This window comes from Poecilia reticulata, linkage group LG16, assembly GCF_000633615.1.
Source record: "Poecilia reticulata strain Guanapo linkage group LG16, Guppy_female_1.0+MT, whole genome shotgun sequence".
Classification (NCBI taxonomy): domain Eukaryota; kingdom Metazoa; phylum Chordata; class Actinopteri; order Cyprinodontiformes; family Poeciliidae; genus Poecilia; species Poecilia reticulata.
In genome coordinates, this window is record NC_024346.1 from 5015287 (window position 1) to 5039947 (window position 24661).

Sequence of the window (24661 nt, forward strand, 5' to 3'; positions counted from 1 at the left end):
ACATGAGAAAACATAAGCATTTGTTCTTTTAAGTATGCTGTGTTGTTATTTTTTACATTATACTTTATCAATTTAGGTAGGTTACATACTTTCTCTGTGTCTGAAATTGGTTTTATTTCATACCTCTGCTCTCTGATGTGTTATTTTCTTTTTATTTTGTTTGCAGTTTTCTGCACTTGGTTTCTAAACGTAACCTGTAACAAGATGCACAGGAGTCTGCGCTTTACGTTGCCATGGTTACACCTAAACGCTTACTGTAGTGCGACTAAACCACCAACAGGGGGCGCGGTGTAATAACACTTGTACGAGGAGTCAGTCACAGCATCACTCAGGTAGTAAACCAGATTGGAGGGGCAGATAGGAGCGACAGTGGAGCTGTTTAGCTCTCACACCCCTCAGCTCTTTCCGCTCGCTCCCCGAAGCTCCGTTCCTCATAGTCATGGTGGCTAAAACCAGGAAACAGACCGGTAAGAGTCCCGGTCAGACCCAGACACTTCATCATATTTCACCCCACAGCAAAAGTACCATTAGGCGACCAGGCAGGGATATCAAGGCTTTCTCTCATCCAGACGGGCTGTCGATAATCGGACACAAGCTCGGGCTAACTTCGCCGTCGGTCTGGAGCCTGGCTGTCACGGTCCTTTTCGGTAAGTTCGGAGCTTTAGCCCGCTAGCATGCCGATAAAACCCAAGCTAACGGGGGCTAGCGCTGGTAAACTGGTGCCGTTACAGCGGGAAATCAGGGAAATTATCTCGGTTCACCATCACAAGGCTAACCGTTAGCTTACGCAAGCGCTAGCTCTCCGGTAGTCGACGTCGATAAACTCTCATAAATAACTTCCGCTCCGTTATAGTTGCATTATTCACCGGTTGGACACGTGTTAACAGGTTTTCCACATTAACGTCACTCCTGGATATCCATTTATAATAACCCAGCAGTAAACTGATGGTTCAACAATCCCATTTAAATCGTGACCTGTGCGGTTTTACTAGTGTTTGTGTATTTGCTGTTTACTGACCCATTTTCACCCGTTTCACAAAGTTTTCAATCTCTCTGTCCACAGCTGGGCTGACTGGATATCTGCACTGGTAAGCTGCAGCATCAACACTGCTGTGTTAGACAGACACACTCGTTTTGCCTACTTGCTACTTGTTTACACACTTGTCCTCTTCCTGTGACTAGGCATCATCTGTCTCAGCTCTTTGAGAATGACAGACACTTTTCACATCTGTCCAACCTGGAGAAGGAAATGGCTTTCCGAACAGAAATGGTAAGCATTGGCTTTCTCTTTTACCTGATCACTGAATAAACACTGATCAGGCATAATATGACCATCATGGATACCCTGGCAAAGCTTTGTGTATTTTCTCACCTTTCTAATTTACAGTGTATAGAGAAGTAAACATAAAAATTTAGTTTTTCATGCACACCAGATGATATCGGTAGCCAACCAAGCAATATCCTGAATCAGATGATTATACAGAATGATATGTATCAAACTTCCTGAAAACACAAGTATATACCTGGTAATGTTGTCCAAAAACTCAAGGAAGAAAAGGTTTATTTATGTGTTGTCACATCATTCTCTGGTTTGCACGAGAAAGTAGCTGTTGCGTAGAAACCAATGTTTTTAACCAATTTCCCCTTAGGGTCCATACTCAGTGAACCAGCATTAATATATAAAAAAAACTGAGCAACAGTGGCTAATCTATTGGATCGGACCGTATAACCGGCCTTTGCTCTTCCATTGACCCTGTCACCAGTTCACCACTGCTCCTTCCACCACTAGTGATAAACGCTGACCACTGTGGATCTGGAACATTTGTCCAGCCACACAACTTAGCTTTGCAGACCCAAGTAGTTTCCAGATTCAATTCAGATTGTCATTTCATATTTTATAGTAAATGAGACACAATTAAGCAGAGAACGTGTTTCTGTGCTGTTTGTAACCAGAGATGCGTAGCAACTAGTTGTATTTGGGGAAAAAAGGTACTTTTAGGAGTCGTTTTAATGCACCACACTTTTTACTGTTGAGTACAAGTTCTAGTTATTGTACTGGCCTCTAGTTAACTTTTCTGAATGAACAAATGACAGTAAGGCTATTGGTCATACAGTCAGTGTTGGTTTACAAGGTTTTACGTCATGAGAATTGCCAAAATTTGGTGTGATGTTATTAATTTTCTCAAATTTTTTTATTGTATTGTACTTGAGTACCAGAACCTGCATGTAAGTTTTTACTTTATATAATACAAAAACTGTCCAAAACCCTGCATATTAGATTACTAGGTCAGTCTAATTGCTGTGTACCATGTTTGCATGCTGATATTCTTCTGATATTCACTGGTCAATTTTTCAAAATGTTTGTTTGTGTCTGTCTATCACTCAGTTGACATTTTATTGGGAAGTGTTATGAGATTTTTATTTGTTGTGTGTAGTCTGGTTGGTATTCGCAACTAATCAAACGGAAAATGAACCCTGGTGCTTGTAGCATTTGTTGTGGAATAAAGCTGATCCATCCTAAAAATGTCCATTTTATCCCTTATGTTGTACCGGATTGCAGAAGCATTTTTGAGTACTTCTCTCTTTTGTTTCGTTATGATGTTGCTGCACTTAGTCTTGAATCATAGTAAAATCCTTCCTGCACGTAGGTTCCAGATTGTCCTGCACTTGTGAGGTTGTCATTCTATATTTAGTTTTATATATGAATCTAAACACTCAAATGAATAAATGTTCAGAGGATTCCTGCCATCGTGAGTTCTCAGCTGACCAGGAAACATTTATAATTCAATGTAGCAAATTAATGTGTACTTCATTACATGTTAGCAATATAAATACATAGTAGTCACATTGATTTTAGAAAGTACTGATCAGATTAAGCACGACGAACAGGATGGTTCAGATCGCAGCGGCCCTGTGCCTGACAGACGGATGTAAGTTTTCAGGGTGGGAATTAAGGATGTTGAGCAACAAGATGAAAAGGTCAAAAGTCGGTTTTGATGACAAGGCAGCAGAATTTGTCATTTCCCAACATTTAGGTTTTTTTTTTATTTGACTACCAAACAAAATCAGTCTTGTTGGAGCAAAGTTCAGCTTTCACTTTTGTGTACACACACCAGAGATGACCCCAGCCTGGTGTGTAAACATTAAAAAAAAGAAAAGAGTGTTTTCTCAGGGTTAAGTCTGTTGGGTTTTACTTTCTCTTGTTGTTCATCCTGCTTTTATCGTATAGGTTTTTCTTGATCTTTAATTTTGAATCCAGGGTCTGTACTATTCCTACTACAAGACCATCATCGAAGCTCCTTCGTTCCTGGATGGACTCCACATGATCATGAACGATCGACTAACCGAGTATCCTCTGGTCATTAACACGCTGAAGAGGTTCAATCTCTACCCAGAGGTAACTTTAATGTTTTATCAACATTTTTTACATGTTGTATTGTCTCTATATTACTCTTTCCATTCACTGGGGGTGCAGCACTTGTTGGCACCTTAGCTGAAAAGACTTTTTGCAACCATTTTTGTCCATACAACATTTCACTTGAGTGAAGAAACAATTTTTTTGTCCTTAATGTATTTACTATTAATTTATTATCTAAAAACCTTTGCCATATGATTTCTAATTCATTGTTTACGATTCAAGTAAATTCAGATATTGATTTTGCAAATGCATAATATATAGTAGTATCATCTGCATACATTGTTAAATTTGCATGTGAACACATTCCAGTTGTTTTAAGCTCTGACTTCAGATATGGGAATGTTTCTTCATTTCCAGACTTAAATCGATTGTTTCATTCTGTTGTTTGTGATAATAATTAGAAAAAATTGGCCTTTCTGACTATTTGTTTATACCTGAAGGAAACTGGAGGTCATTAATTGTTAATAAAAAAATTACTCAGACAGTATGATTGCCTCTGTGAAGAGTATCAGAAACCCAGAACCCTGTTAAGAGCATAAAGCCATCAGACTGTTTCGATTATTCCTCTGAGAGGAGAGAGAAAAGCCTTTTGAAAGCGTCTTGTTCGATCAAGCTTTTCACTGCCTCTTTGCTCTCCTCAGGTGGTACTGGCCAGCTGGTACCGCATGTACACAGGTGTTATGGGCTACTTTGGGATCCCCACTAAGACGTGCTGGTCCATTAACAGAGGAGAGGGACTCACTCCTGTGGATAGCTGTGAAGGTATTCGGTTGCCATGGAGCCCCATCCTGAGCTGCCTTTCTCTCTCACACTCAAACACACACACACAGAAAATCTGCTGCATTGCACTAAACTATATCCTTTTTATTTTGAAACTTCATAGTCTATTTTATTTGTTTTTTGTTTGTTCATTTATTTTGGATATTTAAAATGTCTTTTAGTTCCAGTGTCTTTAGAAATTAGTTTTGCCATTTTTATGCTGTTAGAGAACATTGGACTCCAAACGACAATGTTATCTTTTATTGCAATTATTTCTTGGACAATTAATCACCCAGTAAAATTTCTTATTTGATAACAGCTGTCGGTGGTTTATGATGAGGAACCTTTTTTGTTTTTCCTTTTGTCCAATAAAAGATAATCAGTTTAATCACAACAAATGTACAGCAGTAAAGCACCGCTTCCATTTAGTGTTTTTTTTTTTTTAAGAAGCATCCAGCGATGAAGAAAAGCTTCAGAATTAATTTAAATGTGTTGCTGTCAGCAGCTGCAGTCTCTGTTCTGCTTCTGTCTCATTAGTGCAAGCAGCAGGGCCTTTGTAAACAGTCTGTTTTCACAGTGTTTACACGAACCTGGTGCACAGCCACCCTGCGTTTCCTGTAAAAACTGTCACCCGTCGTTTTCATTTTTGTGAAATCCATAGCGACACGGCAGAAAGCAGTGAGTATGCGCTCCATATTTAGACCAGCTGCTGTTTTTTCTGTGATTCACAGCCACACAAGACCGTCGAAGGATCACGTCAACACACATACAACCTGTTAGTCATTGCATCCTTAATAAGATTCACTGTTTTGTTTCTTACTCTGCTAGAAGCTTTATGAGGAACCGATTTTAACAGTGCTCATTTTTAGTCTCCTGAAATGTGAGGTTGAACATATATTTGTAAGCAGCACTCATGAGTTAACAGCCTGTATAAGCAGACAAATCTTTACCAGCTTTCCAAACATCAAAATTTGAAAATTGCACCCACTCGTCTTTGCGAATTAGTCTCAGAATCAGTCAGATTGAATCTCACAGCATCTGTATCAAACGAACATCTCTATGCAGCCTCTGCAGAACCGGGTTACAAATTAAGGAGGTAAATCATTGATTTTTCCAGCATGGCTGAAGCAGAAGCATTTCTAAAACATTTAGGACACTGGTAATGATTACTGAACTTGGATCTTTCCATTGCAGCTCTGATTGTTTGTTTCTTCTTGTTGTCTTACTGGAAGGAGAAAATCCACCACAGTCTCAAGTCTTTTGCAGCCTCTACATTAGGGGTGCCCAAAGTCGGTCCTCGAGGGCCGGCGTCCTGCATGTTTTAGTTCTCTCCCTGGTTTAACACACCTGGATCAAATAATGGCCCATTAGAAGGCCTTAGAAGAACATTGACAAGCTGAAAAGGTTGTTACTACCACCAGGGAGAGAACTAAAACGTGCAGGATGCCGGCCCTCGAGGACCGACTTTGGGCACCCCTGCTCTACATGATTTCTTATAGGATTGTATTTTTCTGTATTATTCATTTATATTGACCAGTATTTAAGTCCATCCACCTCCTATTGACTCCAGCTAGTTTTTCCTAGTACAATGCTGCCACCAACATGCTTCATGGTGGGGATGGTGTTGTCAGGGTGATCTGAAGTCTTTTTCTACAAATAAAGTCACATAAAATCAACAAATAAAAGAACTTGAGCTCCAGCTGCTCAAGTTCTCACTAAAACCAGGAACAACATCTCTATCATTTCTAAAATCCTTTTGCTGGCTCCCTGTATCTCAGAAAATTGTGTATTTGCTTGTTGATTTTGATAATGGCATTTGACAAAATGTGTTTATTGCTTGTTTCATGATTCATTACTCTGTTATGTTTTATGGTGTAAAGCACTTTGAACGTCCTTGTTGTGGAAATGTGCTACACAAATAAACTTGACAGATTGATTAGTTTTAGTCTTATCTAATCAAGGCACTTTCTTCCAAATACGCCGCTTGGTAGAAACAACTTGTCCAGAAATCTTGATGCAAACCTTCTAAAATCAGGTTATTTTTTCTGAAGGAGCTATAAAATGCAATATTAACTTGCAAACTGAAAGTATAATTGTGTAATTTTTTGGTGAATGAAATATTTAAAAAACAGATGTACAGTAACCAAAACATCCACAGCAGTGAAGCAGAGTTTCCTCATGGGAAAAGCAGAGCACCTCAGGTATATTATCTTTTTTTTGTGAGCTATATGTGCCTGACCTAATTTTACCAACCTGAGGAGCTTCTGATCTTACAGAGCTGAAAATGTCAGCAGTTGAGCTTGAAGTAGTTTTTCCTGCCCACTTGCCAAACATCCTTTAGCTGCAAATGAATCTGTTGACTGTAAAATGTGACTCTGTTTCTTTTTTTTTTTGGCACACATCAGGACTGGGCGACCCGGCATATTTCTACGTAGCCTGTGTCTTCCTGCTGAATGGCGCAATGATGAGCATTTTCTTTATTTATGGGACTTACCTCAGGTGAGTTCATGTTTGCCCTCAGCTCTGCCCTGCAGCATCAGAGAAAAGCAAAGATTATGCCAATTTATGTGTCGAGTGATAATTTGTTTTCTGTTTTTGGCCATTCTTTGTATTTAAAACAACAACTAGAAAACTTCTTCTCCCATCTCTCGTCTGATGTTTTGATATATTTCTTTATTTTTCTATCTATCCAGTGGAAGCAGACTGGGGGGAATTGTCTCCACGTTGTGTTTTTTCTTCAATCATGGTGAAGTGAGTATGTTTCTTTTAACAACTAAAAAAATACAACCAACCAATCACTCTGATCAGAGCAGAAATTAGAGTTTGAAAATCAGAGATCTGCTTAGCTGCAGTTTCCTTTTTAACATGCATGAAGTGACGTGTTTTCTATTGCCAGATTGTATAGCTTTTTTTTTAGAGCAGTACATGAAAACTTCCTGCCTTCCTGTTTTTTTATATAGAAATTCATTGCTTATTAAATAATTTCATAAACTGTAATCCACTTCCGTTTGATTGTCCTTTATTTTCTTTCTGTATGAAATCAGAGCACTCGTGTGATGTGGACTCCACCCCTCAGGGAGAGTTTTGCGTATCCATTTCTAGTCCTGCAGATGCTGCTTCTCACCTACATCCTACGGTAAATGCACAAATCACTCGTCATGCTAACGCTCACCTGTCAGTACTGTACTCACATAGACAGCGTTTCAGTGATTTGACCATGATTTTTATTTCCTTTTGTCAACTGACCTTTTACAATGATCATCTCCAGACATTCTTAAACAGCTATCTTAACATTTTGCATCCTCAAACTAATAAAGCTACTCTCCATTATTATAATCTAAATCAATCCCATACATTCGAAGTATCTCTATATATTATAAAAAGTCCAGCATCCCCTTTTTTTTATTAGTTCAGCAATATTTAGATTTTTTTTCAGTTCATTGTGTCTTGCATGTTAACAGTGAAACTTTATTGTTTCACTGTAGTAAAAAAGTAACAAGCAAATATGATTTGTTTCAAGGAGAAAGTCTGTTTCTCAACTGAGATTATGGCAGCACCACTTACATAATCCACCACATTCTCCAAGCTTCTGGTTCCGATTGAACTTTCCACCCATTTTGACTTTGTCTTTCTTGAATATTTAATGACTGTTGTGTGCTTTTGAACACTTTAGGTCAGATTTAAATAATTTAACATGGCAAAGACCAGAATGTTATTTTACTTCTGGATACATAAAACCCCAAAACCGAAGGAGATTGTCCTCCTTTTAGGGATAATTTCATTAATACCGAGATGTTTCTAATTAAGCCGTCAGTGTATTCTCGAATAAAACCCTTTGTGTAGTTTGTGTTGGTAGTCTATAGCTATATTACTGCTTTTGTGCTTTGAGGAAACGAGGTTCTGCTCCGGTTATCAGCTAAATGACACTCTGAAGGAAGCTCTCAGAGGAGCTGCAGCACTTACCGCAGTGAAACATTATCCTGTCATGTCGTATCATCTTGTGAATAACACTTTGTTCTGGGTGAGACCTGTTAGGAAGCCGCTCTGCATCGGCTTTACGGTAAACGGAAAAGGCTCTCTCTTCTGAGTGACATTATACATAATAAGGTTCAGTGGGTTTTTTAATAGGGCCATTGAACGTGTCTGTTTTCTCAGACATCTTAATACGGCTTTTCTTATCTCCTCTAGATTCTCAGCTCTGAATTATGGTTTTACCTCCTCCCTCTCTCTTCTTCTGCAGCATACGAAACCCAAGCAGGACAGCCATGGTCGCTCTGGGCATCTCCAATTTATGCTTCATGCTGCCCTGGCAGTTCGCCCAGTTCGTGCTGCTCACTCAGGTAAACAGAGACAGAGAATGTGTGCAGGGCTGGTAGATTAAGGATATAAACTGGGAACAAACATCATACTCTGGCAAGGACACTGCTGACAAACGCTGTTGCTGAGCATGAGAGAAACAAAGCAAGAAGACAGTAGAGGAGTCGGGAAGGACAGGAAAACGCTTCAGGGTTGCATGCAGGAAGATACTGGTGCACTGCATCCTGCTTCTGTTTCACCTGCAAATAGCATCCAGTGAAAGCCTGACTAAGCTTTTTATTGAACTCGTTTGATACATTCTAAGCTTCATCCTCTTGGACCAAGTAATCTACATTTATACTAAAGCAGAATTATCACCTTCAGTTAAGATATTAACCATTTAAACCATTCCCTAAAAGGGACTTTGCTTCTTTGAAGAGGTTAGGAGGGGTGTATGGGATTTACAAAATATTTTCCATTACATTTTTTGCACAAACTCATTTTTAGATAAAGAGATTTTAGTGCTCAGTTCTGCCTTTTTTGAGTTCCTTTCAGTTTGAGCGCTTTTAGGGCGGATTGTCACTTTAAAGCCAAGTAAACTGTTGCAGGCTATGCTCCCCAACTCAACATTTACATGTGAAAGTGGCTGCAAACAGACGTGCAATTACGCAGACATACATCTTTAAAAAGCAGAAGTAGAGCCTCCTGCACAACCAACAAGAATGCAGCAGGTGGTTTCTGAATAGTAAGTCAACAACCAAACACTGGTCAGTGCATACAGCAGTAAAACCAGCTGAGCAAACGTGTGGGATCTCCACTAGGGTTGCTAGGCTCCCGTCGATTGTGGCTTAAAAATTGGGAGGTTTTTGAAACAGAATAAAGATCACATTCACTGTTTCACATCCAGCTTGAAAGCAACCCTGCTCATCCTGTGTGGAATGATGGACGATCTCTCCGATACCCTGGAGTAAACTTTCCATGGGAACCTAAGGAATGTGATTGGTGTAGCTGTCGGTTTAACCTAATTGTACCAACACGGCCCCACAGAAGCACAGATCATAACTGAAGACCTACTGAGCAAAATCTGACACAGCCGCTGTGCGCTTTCGATACCGCTCTATGTTTAGAATCCACTCCTCTGCTCTTATTCTCAGCAGACTCTCAAAAAGTGTGAAATTGCTCTGTTTGTATGAGTTATAGTTTCCACCAAGCCCTTTTTCTTCTGCAGCCCAACTGTATCTAATTCATCGCCCAACGTGTGGAAATTAGTTTGAAAAAGAAGCAAAGAAGTAGCCAAACCTCTTCTCACTACGTCTTGTTTCATCCTGACTCCCTGCATTCACAGCTTAAACCGATTTGCATCCTTTGCAATGCATCCTTGGAAACATGTCCTTGATCGTGTGTGTGTGTGGGTGGGTGTGTGTGTGTGTGTTTCTCTTGCAGGGTTTTTTTTTTATATAGTACTTCTAAATCCCAGGCCTCTGTTAGCGCTGGGTCAGATACCTCTGAGTTTGTTTTTTCATCCTGAGAATTTCATGTCTCAATGGCATAATGTTAAATGTCTACATGACACCTGACACCTCTGTGATCATTAAAACATATTTATCTTTTATTCATTAGCATAATTTCACAGTGAAAACAATAAATTAGTTTGATTGTTAAGAGATTTCTGCTGTTAAAACTACATTTATCCCTTTGCTTTCCCAACACAACCAACGTAATCTCCACAGATGGATGAATTTTCTCAGCGATTCAAGAGAGAAAGAGCTGTAAGAGTCTTTGTCACAGCTTGAGTTGTTTTAAACTTTTAAAGATGCGAGTAATTTTAAGATGAGGAGCTGTTTTATTTCTGGTTTATGAGGCTCAGACTTACTTGAATGCATGTTGTCTCTTGTCTTGGTTGCTAACAGAAATGGGATTCTGTGTTACATCATATTTACACCCCAGGTGAACAAGAAGTAATGCCAGAATTATCCAAATTTGTATACATTTCAGCAAATAAAGCGTTTAGGGTTTTTTCAGAGTGAGATTGTCCTTCTAGAATAAAAGATGGTTTTATTTAAAGGTCTTTTTCTATTTTAAATCCAGAGTCTACTGTACTAGAAGCTGTTCCTTTACGTTGAAATGATGTTTCCTCTGACATGCTGCAGGTTTTCCTTCCTAAGGTTTCTGCTCTCTGTGTTCCAGGTGGCTTCGCTGTTTGCGTCCTACATCCTGGGCTACCTTGCTGCTGCTAAAATGCAGTCCATCCTGGTCACTCACATGGTACAGCAGACCTACATGTAGTACATTAATCAGTAAACATCTGATTAATGATTAATCAGTAAACATGTTGATGGTTATGCTTCCTCCTTTGCAACTCAATTCTGCACCTTGACAGCTTGGATTTGTCAATACAGGCATGAAGGAAAGCATTTCTGTATTTTGCATAAAACAAACCTTTTCCCAGCTGATTACCTCTGAGGTGTGACATGTTGTGTTATCTCTGGAAGTGTTAGCTGAAAGAATATCACATAAGACAGGAGAACAGAACCGGCAGACACAGGGATGGGTTTCTATGACATTAACAGTATCACTGCTCATGCACAGTTTCCTTTTGCCACAATAAACTCAGAACATACGGGAATGCGACCGTTTGTTCCTCTGGTCCACATTCCTGTCGCCCTAATCCTCGGCTTGCCTGGCTCTCAGCTGCAGTCTGTGGCCGCCGCAGATAAGGAGAAGCTCCTTTACGGGAAGATTGGGACGGGAAGGCATATGGCTGTGCATAATTTAGAGAGCTTGGCGATGACTTTGGCTTTGTCTACTGAAATAGAAGTGACACAGTTTTGACGTGTGTGTCCTCTACCACATGCAGAGTTGCATGTAGTGCATAAAATGGTTAGTGTTTACCCTCCTAGGTGTTTGGTTTATATAATAAATTGGCAGGAAAAAGCAGCAATTTTTGACTGCTTAGAAGGAAATAAATATAAATTGATCTAAATGCTTAGCTTTTATGATAATAAATCTGAGAATAATTGAAATATTGTTCCTTTCTGGATGTTTTTTTAAAATAAAGCACGTGTGTATCAGTTTTCTTTTAAATGCAACATTACCAGACATTCAAATGTTGATTTTTACAATAAAATTTCATGATAACAGAACCCAAACCAAGAGAAAGGACCCATAGAAACAAACCAGGCAAATTTTGATGGCTGATAAACTGTCCCAGAAGTTATTGTGATAAAAAATAATATTGCCATTTTGAGATCGTTTTCAACTAATGTAACAATAATGTTTGTAACAAAGAAAAGTGACATATTAATGTGAGTTCACCCACTCAAAGATTAAAAAAAGACATTTTACTCTGCATCAGGAAGACGTTATAAATAAACAAAACAACAGAACAGCATCAACTAAAATGGATTGTGAAGTCTCTGTAAATAAAATTACATTTCAATAAATAATGATCATTTAGCTTAGACCAGGAAAACAGGCAAAAGTGGCAGGTAGTGCAAACTAACTACTCTGTGTCAAATGTTTGCAGCGTTTCTCAACACGCCTGCTTCTAAACGATATTAAAGGGGAGTATCTATTTAACGACTGTTGTCCAAATGGAAATAATTTTAATTTATCATGCGATTAATTGATTTATTGGGCTTAATTGGATCATGCCTTTGCTGCACCACCATGATGAGACTCCGCCGCCTCCCACAGGTTTTCCTTTGGGCTCTGGTGACCGTCACTGTTGTCATGCATGTCATACAGCCATGTTGGCTGCGGCACTTTAACGAAGAGGCCCAAAGCGTACCTCTGTGTGTGAACAGCTTTCCCCTTTTTGAAAACCTGCTACAGTAATCCTACACTGCTTTATCAAATACCGACTGGCAACAGCTGAAAAGCCCCTCAATCCTAAGAAACCCCAGTTGGTGATCAACGTCTGCACAATGGAGAGGAATTCGGTTTTCTACACTTCACTGGGATTAAGTATTAAGACTTTGTTGAATGGGATTATTTTCTGCTTGTGGCTGCGAATTCCCAGTTTAATGCATTGGTTAGATCTATTATTATCACTTAATGCAGATATCCCAGGCCACACTGCCGCTGTATTCAGACACAGATATTATTTTGCTTTTTTCTCTGTGACCAAAGGAAACGACTGAAACTAGTAGAGGATGTAGTAAAGAGACAGTAGTGATGGTGGCAGACAAAGTCTCTGATCTAATGTCACCTGATGTGCCACAAAAATCTTTTAAAGAAAGTTGAATAAAATAAAGCATAAAGCAAACTGTTATTATTCAGGCAAATTTAAAATACGATGAGCTATAATTGGTTTGTCATTTTAGTCTGATGTTTTCCCTTGTGTCTCCATTTCTGTTGTTGCCATTCATATAGAGTGATTGTGATGTTGGTTTTTCATTTGGCTGCAAGGCTGATTTCCCTAAGGGTGCATTAATAAAGTGATACTGTATGAGATCACTGTCATTGTCAGCCTCTAAGTGTTATTATGTGATCACACAGATCATTTGCAAACATAAAGCTACAGATTTCACACTGAGAGAAAACACTTGTTCTCCGTTTTGCTCAGATCACACTCGGCGTCTGCTTCGTCCTGATGTTTGGGAACTCCATGCTCCTCACGTCTTTCTACGCCTCTTCGCTCATTTCCATCTGGGTGAGTTTCTGAAGTTCTTTTTATGCAAACATCAATTTAAGATGTTCTTGTAAGAATCTATGTGTTTTTACAGAAACGGATTCAAACCAGCATTTAATTGTCTTTTTTCTGTTTAGGTCATCATTGCTTTAAGGAACCAATTCATTCAGGTGTTCAAACATGGTGTTATCCTCTGGGTGAGAAGAAATAACCTAACACTGTTTTTCACGCATCATTTCAAGCATGTACTGTGGCGATACTTTAGATGTTACTATTTTGTGTTTGCAGAGAAAAGAACAAACAGAAGAGCTGAAGTTGTTAAGTTTCCTTCACAAATGCAAAATTATTTGATAATATCAGGTCTTTGGTAACAGTTATCATATCCTTACTGTCCACTTTTATGAACCTCTAGTTTAACGCACTTAAATTCTGAATACTGCATGAGGATTAGAGTTAAGGATTTAAAATTCAGTCATTCACTTTTTATGCATTCCTTTTTTAAAATTTAAAGAGCAAAATGACAAATTAGGAATACAATCTAAAAGCTCTTAAATCCCCCCAAAGTGATAAGGTTGTGTTAACCAAAAAATAATTCATGCCTTCAGTTTTACTTTCAGTTTTGAGCAGCTGGCATTCCACAGTAGGCTAACCTTCAGCAGTGCAGACAGAGTGTTTGCATAGTGTCACATGAGTTCATCTATCCATCCATTCATCCATTTTCTTTACACCCTTGTCCCTCAGTGGGTTCGGGAGGGTTGCTGGTGCCTCTCCAGCTAACGTTCCGGGCGAGAGGCRGGGTCACCCTGGACAGGTCGCCAGTCTGTCACAGGGCGACACAGAGACACACAGCCATGCACACACACACTCACACCTAGGGRCAATTTGGASAGRCCAATTAACCTGACAGTCATGTTTTTGGACTGTGGGAGGAAACCAGAGAACCCGGAGAAAACCCACCATGCACAGGGAGAACATGCAAACTCCATGCAGAAAGACCGGGGCCGGGAGATTAGTTTAATCTCCCGGCCCCGGTCTTTCTGCATAGAGTTTGCATGTTCTCCCTTTAAAAGAAATCTGGCAAATATTCAATAGTGTGACAGAGATAAATTGTAAGTTGGAGTTTTGGAGAAAGAGACTCTCAAGGTGGATCTGATGTGAAACATAGAATAAATATTTTAAAAACAACTTTTGTTGGGATCAAGTTTTTCCTCAAAGGCCCTGGGAGCCATAAGCATGACATCATAAAATAAGAAATGAAAAAAAATCTCTTCTACCTGTAAAATTAGGGATGACGTAGGCGTGCCATTAATTGTGGCACTCCTGCTATGTCATAGCATGTTTTCCCCTAATGAACATTTTAACTCAAATTGAATATTGTATTCATTTACATTAGCGTGAATGCAATAAAATGAATTTAAAAAATTGACACATTATTACTAAATATTTGTGTAAATCTCTAAACTTTTGCTTCCTTCTGGTAGAAGATTGGAAAGGATATAAAAACCGTATTTAAAAAGCACTGATATAAATATCTGCCTTGTGATTTAGTGCAAATACAAGCACTACATGCAGGAAGTCACAACATCTATAAATACAAAATGTTGTTGAAAATCTGTAAAGGCAGCTGAAGGGCTGCATGCTCGTTAGGACTGTTGCTTCGCAGTAAGAGGCTGCTGGGTTTGGATGACCTTTCTGTGTGGAGTCTCCATGTTTCTTGCAGCATATTTAATGAAATGTGCTGGTAATAATTAGACTTGGGTTAGACAAGTGTTTTTTCTGCAACAATTTTTTAATTTCAAAACAGTTTTTTAAGTCAATCCCTACTTCAAAATGACTGTTCAGCTCAGGCTTTACTTTTGGTTCTCATCTGTCTGACTCTTTTTGTGTATATTTTTTAATTTGTTGTGATTTTTGTGGATTTGTTTATAGGCCTTGTTTAATATTCACAGAGTTTTTTTCTTTTGGTGTGTTTTGTTGCTCACAGCCAACGCTTGTGTGATGAAACGCAAAATCAAACGAGTGGGAGGTGAAATGATGCAGATAGCATTTAGGATAGAATTTGTAATTATAGTAAATTATTTATTAGCTTGCTCTTGTTGCTTTTTACAGAGAGGCTTTGATTGCTTGAAAAATAATTCATGTTTTCATCGACAGGTGATGCAGGGACTGGCTTGGGTTGGCTCCACAGTTCTGCTCAAATTTCTGCTCTCCTCTGTGTTTGGTGCCTCTGATGATGTAAGATACCAAGGTTTCATGTTTTAATGCTTCCACTTTTCCATGAGATGATGATATTCTAACTCTACATTAAAAGATTAGAGTATTTTCAGAGAATGTTCATGTTTAAACATTGTAAGAAACAATAAGTAGGAACAAGTAAAACTGTAACACTTGATGTCAGAAATAGTTAAATTAAGCCACTCTGAACATTTTGAAACCTACTGAAAGTATTAAACCACATGTTGGTTCCATGTTAGGGCAGAATTGGCACTTTGTGTTTTTATTTTTTTCCAGGCTCACATCAGTGGACTGATCAAGTCCAAATTCACGAGTTACAAAGACTTCCACACTCTGATGTACACCTGCGCTGCCGAATTCGACTTCATGGAGTTTGAGGCAAGTCAAACCAAATTGTTTTCTGTCAGCAGAGCTCACGTTCGTCTTTCTGAACATCTCATAAGAGTCGCATTCAAGTCCTTTCATCCAAAATGAAAGTCTAAATTGCTTTTAAAATGTCACTTGGTTTCTTTTTAGATGTCAGACATGTTGAAACTCCCGCTGCTTTGTGTCAGAGTTCAGATGGAACCAGATCTGTGCCGACAGGGAATAAAAACCCTGGCAGTAGAACTTGACAGCTGATTCAGTCGAGCTTTGTGCTGCACGCTGACCTGACTTAATGATTTAGCTTGAACAGAATATGAATGAAAGTACACTGACTGTCTGCAAATGTTTGCAATTGATTGTAGTTCCTTACTTTGACATTATTGTGGATTAGGGATGTCATTATTAAAAAAACTCTTAATTTCAGAAGCAGGTGTTTTTCATTTACATCTGTATTTAATGTACTTTGTGTTATTTCATTGTTATATAGAGGTAAAAAAAAATATTTTTTCTTTGTTGTCTTATTTCAGATTATTTATTGAACAGCTTTTATAAATTTTCCTTTGACTTCTTTGCACCTCCAATGATTCTACAATACAAACCACAATGATTTATTTAAAAAAAAAACAATCATCTCCTCAAGCTTGGATTTGTTGCTTATTTTTACTCAAATTCACACAAGATCAAAACAATACATGAAGACTGAAAGTTACATATGCAGTCACAGTCCAAGCATTTCTACACAGGGGTCACAAACTGTCAAGTTAAAAGTAATCATGGGCTACAATTTATTTATTTATTTATTTATTTATTTATTTATTTATGTATTCATTTGTATGTTGTGAAAAATGCAAAGAAAAAAAATAAATACACAATATTAAAATGAAACCTCCTCACCTGGTTTTCATACAGACAGATTCTGTACATAATTTTAGATGTATTCTAGGTTATAAGAAAATGATACAGGTCCGTTTTTAATCCTGATATTTAGTCAAATGGTGTACCCAATTCTACTTTTAAGTAAAATGTACAGGTTGTTTGTGGTGCTATGCATCATAAAAATGAAAAGAAAGCTAGAAATGTGGTTATTAAAGAAATTATATTTTGTGTTGCTGCTTAAGTTTTCAATTTTAAGACTTCATTTTTCTGCATTATGTTTTTTTAATCTACAAAAATGTAACTTTAATTTGTTTTGAGCACATCACCATCAGCAGTCTGGTAAAATAAATCTGTCTCGTTAAACTGTGGACACTGGCCGCATAGAATCATTCCAAGGGCAGAAAATGGCCCCAGCGCCACATTTTGGACACCCCTGATCCAACATCAGTGGAGATGTGTTTCGATGAACGATGCAAATAAATTACTAAAAACCCAAATTCATCAATAAACTCAAAAATCTTTGAATTTTGGATAAAGATCAAGTTTTTCACTTGATAAAAATGTCTCTCTCTGTCTTTCTCTCCCTCAGACGCCGGTTCGTTACCTTAAGACGTTGCTGCTGCCCGTCAACATGCTGGTTGTTGCGCTCATTGCAAGCAAGGTGAGTTTGCTCACATAAAATAAGTAAAACTTAATATATAGTCCTATTAGGAAAAACCTTGACTTTTAATTATTTGTTTCACTCCAAGTCGGGCTCTTTTTTTCCCTCAGTACATTTTAATAATCTGAACTAATAAAGCTCAGAGTGATGAGCTAAAGCTTTCAGTTTTACCTCAGGAGGTTTCTAGAAATCATTAAAACAAGAGGCTGACAGAAATATATTACACCTGAAATGTTTGACATTAAAGATTTATTCAGATTATATTAAAGCAGCTGATATGCATTTATCTTGTAGCAGATATTATATGTAAATATATATTCTTCATCTATTATTTTAATCTTAAATCAGGTCTGTGAACCAATATTTCACGTATTTTAAGACTCTGATCTACCTTTGATTAGCTCTGATTCTAATGCCTTACAATAAAAAGAGATTCTTTAAAACACAGATTGTTATTTGTGAACTCCTTATTTTACGTTTACCTCTGAGCAGGTCCAGTTAGGAAACAGCAGGAATCAGGCTGGTAAAAACTTGGCATATGAAGGTGAATTAAAGAAAGCAGAGATGGATTAAATAATCATCGATCGATCTGAATAGTATGACAGATTATATTCATTAATTGCTGCTTTGATTTGGATGAAATGTGTTCGTTTGACACCAATTACCAACCGAAGTGAAAGAATTTCCAAATTAAATTCTTTCAGTTTTTATATTCAAGAAAGGAAACTGGGATATTATCTATGTTCATTAAACACAGAGTTATTTATTTCAAGTGTTTTTTTTTTCTGTCAATGTTTATTTTTATGGCTTAAATGAAAAACGGAACATTAAACTAATTAAAAAAGAGCATTTTTAACAGAAATGAGTAAGACCCTGTACTGTAGCATACATATATTCAACACCTTGTTGTGCCTTTTTTTTGCATGAATTACTGGATCTGCATGGCGTGGCAGTTTTTCCTTCCACTTAACTCTCCATTAATGTTCTTCGATACATCACAAAGCTTTTTCTGTGGCACTGTACAAATTTTCTGATAAACAGAATTTTGGGTTTTCTTTTTATCCAACAGTCATAATTTAAATTCAGATTTTTTTTTTATTTATTACTAAATAAAGTAATCTCTTTAATGATTTTGTTTCCAAACAAAACAGCCGAATATCCGAGGAAGCCAACGGATTGCATTGACTCTTTCTATCCTGATCATCGTTGCTGCAGCAGACAAACCATCTGCTGTATATTTGCTAGATTATGTGTGTAATATCTCCTTTATTAAAACTAATTAGTGAACAAACTCTCACCAAAGGAAGCTAAAATCTTCTGCAAAGTCACTGAGATTATTATGGATTATTAAGCACTTCTCTTCAGGCTTATTGAATTTCCCTGCATGTGGCATCATGAATTAAACATTGAGACAGTCAGGAGGTTTCACTACAAACCCGCTGCTGCTCTGTGCAGCGCTGCATGCTGTCAGGCATGAAGATGAAATCTCTTTTTAAACCTCAGAGCTCTTTTCACGCAGGAAACACGAAGCTGCTTGCAGACAACCAAACCGAACTGCTGGGATGAAGGAAGCCGGTGGCATCGCTTCAGTTTGAGAAATCTACATGAAAATGTTTTCTCCCCTGCAGCTTTTACACCTTTTTTCCCTCACTAAACTGAGAAGCAAAGAAAGTATCTATTATTGCAAGGATTTTTCTTGCTGAAAAATGTGAGAGAGAAAAAATATTTGGTGTTTAATCTTATTATGCCCAGCCCACGCTAAGCTAAGAATACATGAATCATTTTTGGCAGAGCACAGCAGGCAGTACATGAGCAAGCAGTTACAGGGGCATTAACACTAAAAACAAAACAAAAAAAATCAGCGATGACATTAAAAATCCAACAGCCGTTGCTTTTAACCCTAATCCTAATTTGTCCTCCTCAGACGGTGCAGGATCTGATTCGGACTCTGACACAAAAAGCAAAAACGTCTCCAAACATGGAGGACGAAGATGAATTCACAGGGTGACTCCTTCCTTCTCTATGCTTTTGTTTTTGTTTAAAAATATTCTAGATAGTCTTTTTATTTTTCTAATTAATAATTTTGTCTCTTCTGTTCACCTGTTTTGTGCTGCAGGTCCGATGTAGCTGCAAAAGGAGAGGTAAGGAAATAAAGTTCCTTTATGTTTTTTAATAGAGAATAAATTGATCCAGATGCCATCGGCTTCACTGTTCCTCTGATTTCAGAATATTTCTCCTCTGCTTTGCAGTCGGTTTTGTCTCTAAGGGATTTTCATCCCTCTTGTCTCTACCCAGACATGAAAAGCAGTTTGTCTTTTGCTGTGAAATCCTTCCTTTCTTCATCCCTCTCCCAGCTGTCTTGTGTAATTTTCTGTAACCCTGTTCACCCACCAGCAGCAAATTCCTCACATAATGGCTTTATTTTTTTTGTGCAGTACTAACAGTGACACATGAGTTGGGTTACAAATGCTAATTTCAATATAACCTTTATAACGGTGAGAAAAAGTCTTTTTGTGTGTATAAGCTCCTTGGTGTCAAGTTAGTTTTGTTATATTTTAAGTTTACTAAGAATGTTTGGCAAGATTTCATGTTTTTGGAATAGAAGATCTGCACAATGAAATGAAAAACCAGCCTATGTAACCTTTAACCTTCATGTTATTCTAAAATCTGCTGTAAAGATCTGAATTATTATTATTGATTCATTTGTTTGCTCACAAATAGGAAGTTGTTTGTTGTCAGGAGTTTGTTTTTGCATTTTGTTCCATTAAACCTTTACAGAAAATATGAATGACACCCAATACATATTGCTCCTGTTCACAGAGTGTCTGAAAACTCTGTCTTTTTTATTTTGTGTGCTGTGGAAGCGTGAGAAGTTGTGAATGTCTGCGTAAACTCATCCATTTCTCTGTCTTTGTGCAGCTGGTGTACCACAGCCTGCAGCTGGTGGCCTTCGCCGTCCTGGCCATCCTCATCATGCGCCTGAAGCTCTTCCTCACTCCGCATATGTGCATCATGGCGTCACTGCTCTGCTCCCGACAGGTGGGCCTCAACCCCCAAAGACACGACAAGCTGAGCCCAGAACACTGACTGATTGGAACAATACGAGCCCTCAGATGCAGTAAAATAAAACTAAATAAACACAGTAATGTGGGAATTGTGTCACACTTAACGGAGTCACTGACGACACTCTGGAAGCGCCGCCTTCTTGATATTTTGTGCTTTCCTGTCCTGCTCCAACACAGGTTTCAATATATTTAAATATATTTAAACTCAACTGCTCATCTGCATCTTGCATTCATAATTTGAGACGATCGGAGATATTTTGAAAAACCAAAATACTATTTTTGGTAGTTTTAATCATAAATTGTGTACAATTGTAAAAAAGGACAGTCATGGACACACTTGCTTTTTCAATGAGAGCTGTATACAAGCATTTTAATGGAAAGTCAAGTGGAAGGAAAAACTGTAATTGGAAAAGGTGCCCAAGCAAAATTGACAACCACAACATTGGGAGGACTGTGAACACTTTTTGTAAACTTATATTGTACGGAACATGACTATGCCTGACATTTTTCATTGGCCTTATGTAGAGTTACGATATAACAAACCACATTTTTACATTAGCTGTAAGCTACAGTAATCAAAATTAACACTTTCTGTGTCTGTGTCTATGAGCTAAACTCATTTCACTTTGGGAATTTCATAACTGCAAGAAGTATTTTTTTTTTAAAACGCCACCTGCATGTCATCAAATCTCCATCCCTTCCCCAGTTGTTTGGTTGGATCGGTGAGAGGTTCAAGCAACAGGCTGCAGTTTTCACCGTGCTGGGCATGATGGCCATACAGGGGGTGGCCAACCTGCAGGCCCAGTGGGCCATCATTGGAGAGTTCAGCAACCTGCCGCAGGAGGAGCTGCTGGACTGGATCCAGGAAAACACCCAGCCCGGTGAGTCAACAGCTTCACAAGAAATACAACTAAATTCACTCTGAAAATCTCGTTTTGACACATACAGCAGCTCTGTTGCTAACTGGTTCCACTGGTTCTGTGTGTAGACTCGGTGTTTGCAGGAGCCATGCCCACCATGGCCAGCGTGAAGCTCTCTGCTGGCCGGCCGATCGTCAACCACCCCCACTACGAAGACGCTGGTCTCAGGTCAGTTCAGCTGCCATGAGTTTTTCACACTTCATGATCACAAAGAACACATTTTCATGTTTCTGAGCTGTTTTCATGGATCCATGGGCAGCGGTCAGCTTTTAATGCAGGGTTCGAAATCAGGGATGCACCGATTGCAATTTTTTTGGCCGATCTCCGATTACCGATCCTGACCTACCATTTCCAATTTTAGCCAATTTAAATTTTTTGTCTGAAATGTCACTAATTATTTCAAAAAGGTTGCTGAGTTGGCGACTATTGTTAACTGTACATGTGACCTGGTGGGTCGGTTTATCAGTCAAACCTGCCACAGGAAAACAGAAGAGAGTTTTAGGCCTTTGTTGAGGTAGATGAGACGGGTGGATAAGATCTGCTTCGCATGTAAGCATCGGCCGATCACTGATCTCCAAAAATTCAAGAAATTGACTCTGATAAATTGGCTGGCCGATAAATCAGTGCACCCTTACTTGAAATCCTCGAAAATGTTTGAGTTTCATTTAGAGGTGTTCATGGTTTGGAAAGTTTTTAATTTCTGCATGGTGGCTGCAGCCTCAGGCGCCCGTCTACCCCGGTCTCATGTTGTTTGTCTTTTTCTGGACGGCCGGTACTGAAGCAAATTTCTTTGTGCTTCTGAATGACAATAAACACTGATCCTGATTCTGAAAGTCCTTTATTTTCAAGCTGCACAGCTTTTTAATAAAGTAACTTCATGTTTGATTAAAAGCCTAATTTTAAGTTATTTGCAGTTGAAACCAGATATTTTCATGCAAATTTTTTTGTCTCACTGTCTGAAGCTAAATTTGACTAAACTTTTTTTTTTGTTTTATGTCAGTTATAATTTAAGTGTGCTGTATCGCTGCAAAGTTATCAAATAAATTCAAAATTCAATACATTTATGTTTGTGTTTTAAAAAGGAAAGGAAAGCATGTCAATTCAGGACGGTTTATTGTATATCGGAACCAGAATCAGCCGATACTAAACCTCAGATATCTGCATCGGCATCGGAAGTGAAAAAAGCAGATCGGTGCATCCCAATTAAAAACAGTAATGAATTATATGATTTAATGGTGAATTGAAACCGTTTTCATTCATTTGTTTTGCCTTTGTCTCCAAATGTAGTGCTGGAAAAGCTAGAAAAGTTACCTTGAATATTGCCATGAATATTGCCATGGGAACAGTGTGTAAACTCTGTTAACGGTAACGTTTAAATCCATGCTTCCTCACAGGGAGAGAACCAAGCTGGTCTATTCCATGTACAGTCGCATGTCTGGTGAAACAGTTCAACGAAACCTGATGAAGCTGGGGGTGGACTTCTTCATCCTGGAGGATTCCTGGTGCACCAGGAGAACCAGGTAAGCCCAGCCCAGACCTCTCCTCTCTGGTTAGGGCTGTGGGCTCGTCTTCATCCCTGTCTCTGTTCTTCAGGCCCGGGTGCAGCATGCCGGAGATCTGGGACGTAGAGGACCCCGACAACGTCGGGAAAACTCCCTTCTGCACTCAAATGTCCAACGACCCGTGGCCGTACTTCACCACTGTCTTTTCCAACGATGTCTACAAAGTTCTCGAAGTCCCCAAAGATCTGAGATAACAGCTCTGGGGAGACGGGACCAAACCAAATTCAAGCAAACTTTTTTATCCTGGTTTCACACTTCTGTTTCTTCTTCCCACACCTGTGGTAAATCCAGCCTGAGTCGCTGCCCTCACAGCCCAGTATTTGTGACTTTCCAGTATTTTTTTCTGATACAGAAGCGTCACTGTGTCCATGTCCGGATCTATGAGGAAGCCAAAAAGTATCACTGTTTCTCACTTAGCTTGTTGCTTTGGCTCCGGTACGATTATTCCTTGTTTTAAAGGATTCATCTCTATTCTCCTTCCTACATTTTTAACCTTATAAGTGTCGCTTCAGTCAGAAACTGTCGGTGATGTCCACATACTGTGAAGCAATACCGTTTGCAAACTTGACAAAAAAAAAGCTAATTTCCTCTATCGTTATGCACAGTGAAAAGGTTTTTCTGTAGTACAGTATTTTTATAATTTATTTCTGTGAGCAGTTTTATGCAACTTCAAGATTTTAGGATGTCTGTGTTTGGAGGCTTTTTAAATCTAATACATATCATACAGTGTTGAATGATCTAGACAGTTTATCATGAGAAAAGAGCCCTTGCAACTTGTAATCTGGAAGTTTTTTTAGGGACGAAAATGGTAAAAAAATGTAAATATATCTTCAAACTGCCCTGGTACAACTTTTTATATGCTTGTTTTGTAAAATACCGATGTTTAGCCTTTAAAATGGTTCATATTGTGTTTCTTGAATTATTGTTTGTTGCCAAAGGAAGTCTTGTTATTAAAGCTGCATATTCAGGGTACTTTAACTTACACGTGTCTTTACTAGAGTAGAGAGGCTCAAAGTACCGGCATTAGCACTGCAGTGCTAAGTAAAACTGGGCTGGTGCAGCACAGGATTGTGGGTAATTAACTGAAGCCACAACAGCAGCAATTTGGTCCAGACTGTTTAAAGCATAGATGCGGTTTTATAAAAGCACCAAAAACACTTCAGTTCTGCATCAGCTCTGGTCCATTTGTAGCATTGATGTAGAATGAAAAACGTTCCCTTGTTGGCTCCCAAATAGACTCCATGTTTAAATCATGTCCAAACATTTGTGATGTTTTAGTCTGCATAATTTAGTTTTAGAACAATGTTCAAAAAAAGCCTCAACTTGACAAATTTGCTGAATAAAGATGTAAATATGAACAGTTTGACACCATTTTAGAACCACGTCGAATTTTTGCCTTTTCATTTGGACATATTCTGAATGTTAAAGGCTCAATTTGATTTTACAGTTCCAAAGTTAACAAAAATAAACTTTTGCATCTCCTCAGGCTTTTAGCTGGAGGTCGTTTCTACAAATTGTTATTTGAGATATTATGAAAGGAATTTTGACATTTTATCAAAATGTAGTTGAAGAGATCTTGAATTATTACTCTTACTAGTTAGAATCTAAATGCAGATCCTTAAATTACTATTCAAGATTGTCACAATGTAGTTTTGTCTAGTCAAAGTAAATGTTTAGATATCTAGAATGTAATTATGAGGCAAAACCAATTTTATGTTAAAAAGCCATGCCATATAACCACAAGATTTTACATCACTAAACAACAAATATTTTAAATAGGTTTCATTTTATATTTAAAAAAGTAATTCCAGAATGTCAGCATAAATGTTACATTTCAATATATAAACTAAGTGAGATTAGCACTGATGGG

General features: G+C 38.3%; 1 protein-coding gene across 2 annotated transcripts; it reads left to right on the plus strand.

Annotated features, from left to right (window-relative positions):
• Positions 1-235: 235 nt before the first annotated feature.
• On the plus strand, positions 236-24162 carry dpy19l1l (dpy-19-like 1, like (H. sapiens)). 2 transcript variants are annotated; one of them, XM_008430927.2, is made up of 23 exons: positions 236-467; positions 570-647; positions 1064-1088; positions 1183-1270; positions 3260-3397; positions 4060-4180; positions 6583-6676; positions 6871-6928; positions 7222-7313; positions 8418-8517; positions 10661-10738; positions 13041-13127; positions 13244-13303; positions 15261-15341; positions 15618-15719; positions 17173-17244; positions 19169-19248; positions 19361-19385; positions 20164-20283; positions 21016-21190; positions 21298-21397; positions 22624-22749; positions 22823-24162. In XM_008430927.2, exons 1-23 carry the CDS (start codon positions 440-442, stop codon positions 22983-22985), a joined length of 2091 nt encoding a protein of 696 aa, XP_008429149.1. In that variant the 5' UTR covers positions 236-439; the 3' UTR covers positions 22986-24162. The 2 variants fall into 2 exon arrangements, with proteins under 2 accessions (XP_008429149.1, XP_008429148.1); XM_008430926.2 differs by having other exon boundaries at positions 236-647.
• The last annotated feature ends 499 nt before the right edge of the window (positions 24163-24661 follow it).

Coding starts and splice junctions, on each gene's coding strand:
- dpy19l1l (XM_008430926.2), top strand. CDS start 440: ATGGTGGCTAAAACCAGGAAACAGACCGGTAAGAGTCCCGGTCAGACC. Junction 15,720..17,172: donor TCGACTTCATGGAGTTTGAG/GCAAGTCAAACC, acceptor TCTCTCCCTCAG/ACGCCGGTTCGTTACCTTAA. Junction 17,245..19,168: donor TTGCGCTCATTGCAAGCAAG/GTGAGTTTGCTC, acceptor TGTCCTCCTCAG/ACGGTGCAGGATCTGATTCG.